This window comes from Octopus bimaculoides, chromosome 20 (genome assembly GCF_001194135.2).
Source record: "Octopus bimaculoides isolate UCB-OBI-ISO-001 chromosome 20, ASM119413v2, whole genome shotgun sequence".
NCBI classification, from domain to species: domain Eukaryota; kingdom Metazoa; phylum Mollusca; class Cephalopoda; order Octopoda; family Octopodidae; genus Octopus; species Octopus bimaculoides.
Window position 1 is genome coordinate 15,991,142 of NC_069000.1, and position 10,895 is coordinate 16,002,036.

The 10,895-nt window shown below is 36.4% G+C and overlaps 1 protein-coding gene across 1 annotated transcript in view; it reads left to right on the forward strand.

The window, feature by feature from the left end:
- LOC106879102 (ubiquitin-conjugating enzyme E2 C) overlaps window positions 1-7,167 on the forward strand; it is a 10,935-nt gene extending 3,768 nt beyond the window's left edge. The window contains exons 2-5 of the mRNA XM_014928538.2: window positions 706-733; window positions 2,051-2,137; window positions 4,205-4,409; window positions 5,809-7,167. Coding sequence (XP_014784024.1) covers window positions 706-733; window positions 2,051-2,137; window positions 4,205-4,409; window positions 5,809-5,924 — 436 coding nt within the window. The 3' untranslated portion in view covers window positions 5,925-7,167. The remainder of the gene's footprint in view (window positions 1-705; window positions 734-2,050; window positions 2,138-4,204; window positions 4,410-5,808) is intronic.
- The last annotated feature ends 3,728 nt before the right edge of the window (window positions 7,168-10,895 follow it).

The window sequence follows — 10,895 nt, forward strand, 5'->3', positions numbered from 1 at the left end:
CACACACACACACACACACACACACACACACACACACACGATGGGTTTCTATCAGTGTTTGTCTACCAAATCCAATCAAGGTTTTGGATGGCCTGAAGCTATATTAGAAGACACTTGCCCAAGGTGCCACGCAGTAGAACTGAACCCGGAACCATATGGTTGGGTAGTAGGTTTCTTACCACACAACCGCACGTGCAAAAAAATATAGGTGATTGAAGCTATAATGTGGTTGGTAATTGTTGTATTGGTTCATCTGTTACTATGAGATTGCAAATGAAAAATATTCTACTTCAGTTATACGACTTAGTAAGTCACCTTTTTTTTTTTTAGTTCAAATGCCAACTTTTCCCTTTTATTTAATAGAGTTGATTGGATATAAGAGGTTGATTTAATTGACTACTTGTTTCTCTATGGCGCCTTGTTTTTGCAACAGTGGAGTTTGCTTAACCTTTTCGCATTTAAACTGACCATATTAGGCTCAAATGTTCAAACCAGCCAGATCAGGCCTCTTACACCTACTATACAATGTCATTCTAAAAATAAGTGCATCTTCAAAATCTGGAAGCTATGAGATAATGCATGAACAAATGAGCATACATTTGACAGTAATTGGAATGCTAATGGGTTAATGACAGAAAAGAACATTTTAATGTTAGAATAACTAACTTATTTTCATAACTTCCTTCTTTCTTTTTCACCCCACAGACTACAGCAAGAACTGATGGTACTTCTGGTAAGTTGCATTCCTGTTTGTTTGAATAATTTTTAGTGAGTATCTAACTGAGGGAAAAAGTGCATACTGTGCAAAAAGAATGGTAGTTGTCTATCACTTTCTCCTCCAAACTGTATATCCTCTTGTCTTGTAATGGCATTCACCTGGGAGGGGTTAAGCTGGCTCCTATTGAGTTCACCACATCACGGGTCAGAGCGGTTCATGCACATCTGTTAGTGGCTGATTCTGCAGCGTGTTGAAGCCATTCCCAGTAACAGCGATGAATGCCAAAGACTCCAGGGTCAGAAACGAGCTTCATATCTACTTTGACTGTTGTGAGCCATGTCTTCAGCTGACCGCTTCTTTGCTTATGCCAACCCAGGGAAGGATCTGGTACTGTTGCCTTCCAGATGAGTTTGTCATGGGGCGCCACAATGTGACCAAACCACTGTAGTCTCTTCGTCAGAAGAGTTCCCTCAAGAGGGGAGACCGCAGTGGGTGTAAAGTTGTTGGTTCACAACACAGTCTGAGATAGGCAGTCAGAAACTGTATATCCTGTTCCTTTTGAAATGGCACATCATGTACAATTTAAGAACAGTCACTCCTATTGCATCCTCCACTCTTCTCTTACTGTGTCTTGTGCCAAAACCTCATCCCATGCATTTTGCCTGAAAATCTCTTCCTCTCTACATTTTCTCTCAAAGGTATCAACTTTCAGGAATTCAAACAAAGTTGAATTGTATCAATCTCTACTACAGATAAGAATCTCCAATTATCACGGACATTTCCATCCACCCTGCATCAAAATGTAAAGAAAAGAAATATTGTGTAAGATATTAGGATATATAGTAACTGAATTGTTAGAAATAGAATTAACACTTTATTGTCTATATTTATAAGTCTGTGTTTGTTACTTTCTATCTACTGCTATAACCAGAGACTTAACTATGTTTCTTAGGCTGCATTTAGCTTGCTCCTAAAGGATCAGTAGCATTCAAATTCAACCTTTTATTTCTGTTCTCTCTGTGATTGTTTATTTACATAGGGGTATGGTTGCTTTAATTCCATAGGGGAGGGTGACAGGGCTAAAAACAATTACTGTTAATATAAACAAACTTCAAATTCTTAATATTTTACTAGTAATAACTACTTTGTATGTGAAGACAGTAACTTGGTAGTTTCTTTCCTACAGATATATAACTGTTTAATACTAATTTTATGTATATATGTTTGTGTGTATGTATTAGATTGTCAAAAAATATTGTATTATTCAGAATATTGGCTAACAATAGCTTGCTCTAACTTCCTTTAATTGCTTTCAAATTTATATCATTGCAGTCTTCTGGTGATAATCGAGTATCAGCATTTCCTGATGGAGATAACCTCTTCAAATGGATTGGAACAATAGAAGGTGCTCCTGGAACGGTAATTGAAATATTCAGTGTCATTCATTTTTGTCATGTGTTTTTCCATGCTGGAATAAACTAGTAAAGTCTGTGATGTAGTATCAGTGTCCTATTTCGTGTCATCTGTGAAATATATATATACAGGTGCAAGTATTACTGTGTAGTTAAGAAACTCGCAATCTAACCACATGGTTTTCGGTTCAGTTCCATTGTGCAGCACTTTGGGCAAGTGTCTTTTACTATAGCCCCTGGACCAACTAATGCTTTGTAAATGAATTTGGTTGACAGAAACTATGTGGAAGCCCATTGTATATATTTGTGTGTCTTTGTCTCCTACCAGTCACCTGACAACCAGTGTTGGTTTGTTTACATCCCTGTAACTTAGCAGTTTGAGAAAAGGACCAGACTTAGAATAAGCACTGGGGTCCATTTGTTTGACTGAAGCAGAAAGGTCAAAGATATGGGCACTAATTGTTTCTTGCCACATTTTTATTGGACTTTGCTTCAGTTTAGCTAAAATTTTTTTCCTTCTCAAATAACAAATTTCTGCATTGTATTTTTGCCTAACTGAACAAAATGCATCAACAGTTCTGGTTTATTAATGTAATTGTGCGGATAGCATAATCCTATTAATCTCAGTATACTGGAACTATGGGAACAACCCTAAGAAAGTGGCAGAATGACTTCAACTCAAATTGCAACCATGAGTTTTTATTGAGATAACTGCTACACCACCAGTATAGCATATCAGCAGCTCTCTTGTAGATTGGCTTGGTAAAGTAGTGGCAGACATGTCTGGGGCAATACTGGGAATAATTGTATACCATCACTTTTTTGTATGTCAATAAAAAACTGCTTTAAATTCTGTTGAAGATCAGGAATTCAAAACTCAAAATAGTTTATCCTGGTTATATGTTGGATTTAAGGAAGCAAGGGCTGCTAAATCCCATCAACGTAGCGGCAGACGAAATACCACTAGGCATTTCGCCCGGCGTGCTAACAATTCTTCCAGTTTGCCGCCTTAAACAGATGAAATTCTTATTTCTTTACTGCCCACAAGGGGCTACACACAGAGGGGACAAACAAGGACATACAAACGGATTAAGTCGATTACATCGACTCCAGTGTATAACTGGAACTTATTTAATCGACCCCGAAAGGATGAAAGGCAAAGTCGACCTCGGCTGAATTTGAACTCGGACCGTAACGGCTGACGAAATACCGCTAAGCATTTCGCCCGGTGTGCTATCGTTTCTGCCAGCTCGCTGCCTTTCATCAAACAGATGAAATTCTGTTAAGCTTTTTGCTAGGCATGCTAACAATTCTCCCAGCGTGTTACCTTAGAATTCTTCAAAATATTGATCTGAGGAGGATGGAAGTTTAGGAAATTGCTAAACATTGTTAAACAATCTTTCATTATTAGACTACGTGTTTGGAAATAATCTGGCACTAACTTGTAGTCTTAATTCAGTTACGACACTTGTTGGCCTCGTACTAAGTTGTATTCTTACTTCACAGTTGGGACTTCTATCTGCAAAAGCAATTGATATTGTCCAAAGCAACCTACCCACAATAACCGAGAAAGTGTACTTAAAGAAAGTGAGTACTACTTATCAAGAAGCTGCCAAATAAAAATACATACAAATGTATTCTTGCTCCAAATTATAATTTTAACCCTTTAGCATTCAGATTACTCTGCCAAATGTAACACTTATTTAGTCACATTATTTTGTTAGTCATACATTATCTTGTAGCTTTGAGATTTCAGTAATGTTTAAAAATGTTTATTTTTAAAATGACATTGTAGAGTAAGTATGAGAGGCCAGATTGGGCTAATTTCAGCATAAAACATGCAGAGTATTTAGCCTGGATTTGGCTGGTTTAAATGCTAAAGGGTTGAAGGAAAATATTTTTTTCACAAATTAAATTGTTTTTATGAATAAAGAAAAGTACAAGGAAACTTAACTTAGCACAGTTTGATTCCTAATTAACTATTATGTCCTAATGCTGACTGGTTGGAGATGTTTTATTGCTGTGTTGATGCTGATACAATTTTTTCTCTTTTATATCTCATAACTTTTTCCAGGTCTATGATGGATTACGGTTTAAATTAGTTTTGCAATTTCCAAGCGGGTACCCATATCAGGCACCATCAGTTAAGTTTGATACTGGGTGTTTCCATCCAAATGTTGATGAACGTGGTAATATCTGTTTGGATATACTGAAGGAACAATGGTCAGCGTTATATGATGTGCGAACTATTCTTCTGTCAATTCAAAGCTTACTTGGAGGTAAATTCTCATCATCATCATCATGTAATTCTACAACTTGTCTTGTTTTAACATGTGAACAGTCATAACCCAATCTCATCTTTACTAATCACCTCATGCAAAAAGTCAAATTTAGTATACAATCTCATAAATACGATCTTTTACTTGTTAGTGCAGCTATTCTGGGGCACCGTTTTGGAGAAGTTTATTCGAATGAATCGATCCCCAGTACTTATCTTTTTTTTACCTTAAGCCTGGTACTTATTGTATTGGTCTCTTTTGTTGAACTGACAAGTTATCCTGACATAAACTCACCAACACTGGTTGTCTGTTGGTCGTGGGGAACAAACACGTGCATGCACACAAACGCACACACACACACACACACACGTTAGGCTCCTTTCAATTTCTGTGTACCAAATCCACTCATAGGTTATTGGTTGGCCTGAGGCTATAGTAGGAGACACTTGCCAAAGGTGCCATGTAGTGGGACTTAACCTGGAACTATGTGGTCGGGAAGCAAGCTTCTTACCACAGAGCCACTCCCGTGCCTAACGATGATGTTCATAATTTCTTCTGGTTTTACCACCTTACATATATAGTACCATTACCCACAGAAATTAAGAGCATCTAGAGTTGTGAATTACCAAGATCAGCTGCAGACACGCTCGTGTGGTTTTAGAAGTTTGCTCTCTGACTGTGTGGTTTAAGGTTCAGTCCTACTGTACAGCATCTTGGGCAAGTGTGGTCAAAATTTCTAGTGCGTACTATATACGAGGTTAAAAATGAAAAATATTTTCTAAGCAAAATTTTCTAAGTGATAAATATGTAAAGGCAATTTGCTTAATATTTATTTTTCACTGACATTATTACTATTATTTCTTCATTTTCTGCAAACAAAGTGCACAAAAAAGCTACACGTTTGCATTATGTTATATATACAATAATAATAAAGGACGTTACCATATATACGTTTACAAACCAAGGACGTTATATAGACCTCCTTGACTCAAGTTAGAGAAGGGGTGCATATTATACACAAGGATTAGGTTTTTCAGAGCTACAGCCCCTTAAAAATCCCCTGCATATTATACTCAAGGATTTACGGTATGTTAAATCAGTGGTTCTCAGCAGGAGCCCTTATAAGATTTGTTAAAATTTATGTGAAATAAATTGGTTATATTTCTAAAATACACAGATTTTAATATTTTTTCAATACATTTCCTAATAATAATTTTATTCTAAACATATAAAAGGATTTTTTTAGTCATCAAATGTTTATGAGGGTCCACTTGAGTAAAATAGGAATCAAAGGGATGCATAGATAAAATATGGTTGAAAAATACTGCATTAAATAGTTCTGTTATCAAACAATTATCTCTCTCTTTTTTTCTTTTTCTTTTTATTTCTTTATTTGCAGAACCTAATAACGACAGTCCTTTGAATTCTTATGCTGCTGAACTTTGGTCAGACCAAGAAGCATACAAGAAACATCTACTTGAACATTATGCAAAAAATAATAAAAAGAAATTATAAAAACAAAATAGCATATTTAAAAAAAATATATTACCAGAATTGTGAGGTTGAGATTGAAACTGAATAATGTTTAATTGTTGGCTGTCAAGCTATTCCAAAATTGCTGCTTATGGATTGTTCCATGGAATTATCCCTCTTTCATTCAACATACATTTCTCTTGAATTTCTTTCATATTGTTTCTGACTGACCATGTATCAATGTGTATACTTGTTTGTGTAAGTTCTTCCTATACTTTTCTCTCCATCTACATCTCTGACTTTCTGTCTGTCTCTTGCCCTCTCTATCTCTCTCAACCGCATACACCAAAATTTCAGTGAATTACTGATTTAGAAAAAAAAAAAAAAAGAAACAAAGCATTCTGTTCACTTTCTTCATGAGGTGTGACTGATGAGACATGATATCTAAGAGGGGAAAAAGACATTGGTGATACTCTTAAATTTATATATTGCTTTTAAATCTCTCTCTCTCTCTCTCCAACAATTTTTTCAATAATAGTACACAATATTTGTTACACCCTCTGTCAAAAAAGTGTATATATTTATTATATATATATATATATATATATATATATATTATATATGAAACCAACATATTTTGAATCACAAATGCAGACATCTGTCTTTGTTTATGTCAATTCCTGGGATTAATAATACCTGTTACTGTCAAGTGAAAGCTGTTGGTAATGAAAGGATTTTTCATTTGTATGACAGAGAATGGGATTTATAATGTGATAATGGGCAATCTGTGATTGTTGAGCATTTATCTACATGTATGAGTGGTTACTGTTATTGTGTTCTATTTCTTACATTAGTTAGCTTACAGCATTTATTATTTTTAATTGCTAACATTTCTTAATCATAAGGTATTTTTTCTCTCCATATTTTTATTACAATATTGCGGTTCTTTTTTGTGGGGTTTTTTTTATACCTTTCTATACACATCAGATTGCTAATTGATAGAGAAGTCCCAATTATAGTAAAATTACTCTCATGCAAATCACTGTATACTTTTTATTTATTCTAACACTTTTAGGTTCTTGGTATTGGGTTAGATAAAGGTCTTTTTCTTCTACAAAGTGATAATTTATGATCTATCATTCCATGGACTTCAAAATGGCTCCTTAAATTTTTTTTCCTCTCTCCAGCATGTGTAAATAAAATTTTATATTACACACTGTGTATTTGGCATTGAATGACTGAATTTTATAAATAAAAGAATTTTGTTATATATTTTAACTTTGAATATATTTCTTCTGTTAATGTTTTGAACTGACGAAAACGAATGTGTTTTTCTGTACAGAATAAACTAAATTGAAATTTTATTCCAAAATTCAGATAATGGTATATGTATGCATTTCTCCAAGTAAGTACTTTCTTGTTATACATTCGATGCACTGATGGAGTATGGAATGTCTGAGATATTTGGAGAAGACTTTTCATTCAAATTTGCTTGTGTGAGATATGTTGGGAGTTGTCTTTGCAGCATCACATAAATGATGCATTTGTCTTTTCTCAAACATACCACAATCTGAACTACTACAAAGCAAACTAGAAATCACTTGAGAAAGAGATCACCAAACAGGACTAGTCCCAATGTCTCTCTCCACCTGATATCAACATGAAATTAAAAACTTACACGTCTATAATGCAAGCCATATACTACAATTTTGGCTCGGACAGAAAGGCCACTATACTTAAAAACAAGATTCTCGGAGAGAAAAGTTCTTATAAGAGGGTGTGTACACGTCAAGTTACTAATGCACTGTAGCTGTTTTGTAATTCACTCGCATGCATGCCAGCTGATAGAAAGGGATCTAATTTAGTAATATTAACTTGTCACAGAGTTATGTCCCTTACATCAACAGTATTGGCTTTCTGAAAGGTAAAGTCGACCTCAGCAAAGTTTGAACTCAGACGTAGCGACGGGCGAAATACTGCTAAGCATTTCGTCCAGCGCGCTAACGATTCTGCCAGCTCATCACGTGCCACGAACTGGACGGTCAACCTTAAGAATGAGCAAGTGTTTCCGCTGTGTCGCATCTGCAATAGAGTGGATGAAACCGTTGCCCATATCACGAACGAATGTCCTAGACTTAACTCAAAACCACTGCAAGTTGTGGCGACACGACCAGGTAGCGAAAGTGCTACATTGGAAACCGTGCGAAAAGTGGGGGATAGAGAGAGGCAAGATGTGGTATGAGCACAGACTACAGAGATTGGCAGAGTCAGAGACTAGCAAAATCCTCTGGGATTTCCCAATCCAAACAGATCAGGTGCTAGAGCATAATTGACCGGACCTAGTGGTGGTGAACAAGGTGCACCACGTATGCTATATAGTTGATACTGCATGCTCCTTTGACTCACGAATAGGGAAGAAAGAAGACTACAAGATAGATAGATAGATACAACCCTCTTAAGTACGAAATAGCCCGGCTATGGAAAATGAAGAAGGTGATGATAGTGCCAATTATTGTTGGGTTCTTTGGAACAGTATCAGAATGCATCAAGAGGAATATAAAGGAAATTGGAATAGAGGGCCCAGTAGAACTGTAGCAAAAAGTTTGCCTCCTTGGCGCGGCTAGAATAATCAGCAAAGTATTAAATAGCTGAAAAAAATGAATAGCATGGTACCGTGGGCTGCAGGTAGTAAGCTTGCAATGCATGCAGGAGTTCCAATAAAACCTGTGATAAAAAGATAATAATAATAATAATGTGATATAAATAAAATGTCAAATGGTTTGGTGCGTGACTTTTAGCTCACTATGTTGTTATTTAATTGTTTAAATGACATCTAATTCAAGCATATTAAATCAGAACAAGATTAAGCAAATGGGAAAGCAGCTTTATTACATTGGAAACTATTATTGTACATAATATCCTTCACTGTTCAATTTGTTTAAATAATTTGAAATATATATATATATATATATAAATTGGAATGTGAAGAGATGAAACCAGCTACCATTATTATTTAAGGTCCATCTTCCTTGCTGACATTGGTTGGATAGTTTGACAATGTGAAACTGTGGCGTGATATGGCTTTTCGGATGATCTAGAATTCGTTCCATTTTCACACTTTAAGAACCGTTTAAATCAACTTGGTCCCTTCCCAAAAATTGCTGGCCTTGTGCCAAAAGTTGAAACCATTATCATTATTAGTTTCAAATTTTGACGCAAGGTCAGCAATTTCGGGGGTTGGGGTAAGTCGATTACAGCTACCCCAGTACTTAAAGTTCAAATTCCACCGACGAGGTCGACTTCTCCTTTCACACTTTTAGGGTCGATAAAATAAATACCAGTTGCGGGCCTTGTGCCAAAATTTGAAGCTATTATTATTTACGTTCGGAGTTCAAATTCCGCTGAGGTCGACTTTGCCTTTTATCCTTTCGGGGTCAATAAATTAAGTACTAGTGAGACACTGGGGTCATGTAATCGACTTGTCCTCTCCCCACAAATTTCAGGCCTTGTGCATATAGTAGAAAGGATTATTATTTGATAGCTTCAGGCAGATTTCTACTGCATCACCAGCTACACCACCGTGTTGCTGGGGTGTGTGCAGCATTGTGTGTCCTGTTTTGTAGTTGTGTGTGTGTGTGTGTGGAGTACAGACTCTCCCTGGGATTGCATTGAGGCAATTTATTTTCTTATGGTGTCTGGTTGCAGTCTTTTGTTGTGTTCATGTTTGTATTGTGTATTGTGTGTGCAATGCGAGTTGTGTTCTTTTTGTTGGGTATCCGGCCTGTAGTGTACATGTTGTGGTAGTAGTTTATTTTATTGGATATTTACTGTATAGAGTGTGTTATGTGTTTGTGGATTGTTTTGTTTGGGTTGTATTACTGAATTGAGAGTGTCTTGTGTAGGATGTGGGCTCTTTCTATCAGGTCTATATAATCATCATCATCATCTTTATTATTATTATTATTATTTCCACCGAGGTCGACTTTGCCTTTCATCCTTTCAGGGTCGATAAAATAAGTACCAGTTATGCACTGGAGTCGATGTAATCGACTTAATCCCCTCCTCCAAGCTATCCTTGTGCCAGAAATTTGAAATCGTTATTATTATTATTATTGCTATTATTATTTGGAAGGCGGTGAGCTGGCAGAATCGTCAGCACGCTGGATAAAATGCTTAGCAGTATTTCGCCCGTCGCTATGTTCTGAGTTCAGATTCCGCTGAGGTCGACTTTGCCGTTTATCCTCTCGGGGGTCGATGTAATTGACTATTCCACTCCCCACAAATTCCAGGCCCTATACCTATAGTAGAAAGTATTATTTTTATTTCGAAACTAAGCACAAAATCAGAAATTTGGGTTGGGAGTGGGGCTAATTGATATCATAAACCCTTACGCTTGATTGGGGTTTAATTTCACCGACCAGTCAGGAACTGGTGGTAGTGTTGGGTCAATGTAATCAACTTTCAGCGGTTTCGCCCAACGTTGCTGACCTTGTGCCAAAATATGCTGCAAAATGGTTGGCACGATGGCAGAATCGGATTGTTAGCGCTCCGGATAAAATGCATAGCAGTATTTCATCATCCGCCTTTACGTTCTGAGTTCAAATTACCCCCGAAATCGACTTTGCCTTTAAAAAATTTTTAAAAAACTTTTCGGACTGATGAGATAAGTACCGGTCAAACCCGCTGGTCGATGTAATCGACTAGCCACCGCCCCCAAAATTTCAGACCTTATGCCTATAATTGAAAGGACTACTACTACTACTACTACTTTTTTGTTCTTGTTTTTGTTTTTGTGTGTTTATATTTGTTATTGCCGTTGCTATGTTGTCACCGAGCTTCCTGTTACAGCTATATTTTGTTGTTGTTATTGGTCCAGCTGATGTTATTTCTGTTAATATATCTTTTCTTGGGGATCATTTGCTGATGTTGCTGTCGTAAATGCAATTTTTGTCACAGTTGTATTTGCTGTATGGAATTCTGGTTTAAGCACCTCATATAACCCCTTCATAACTT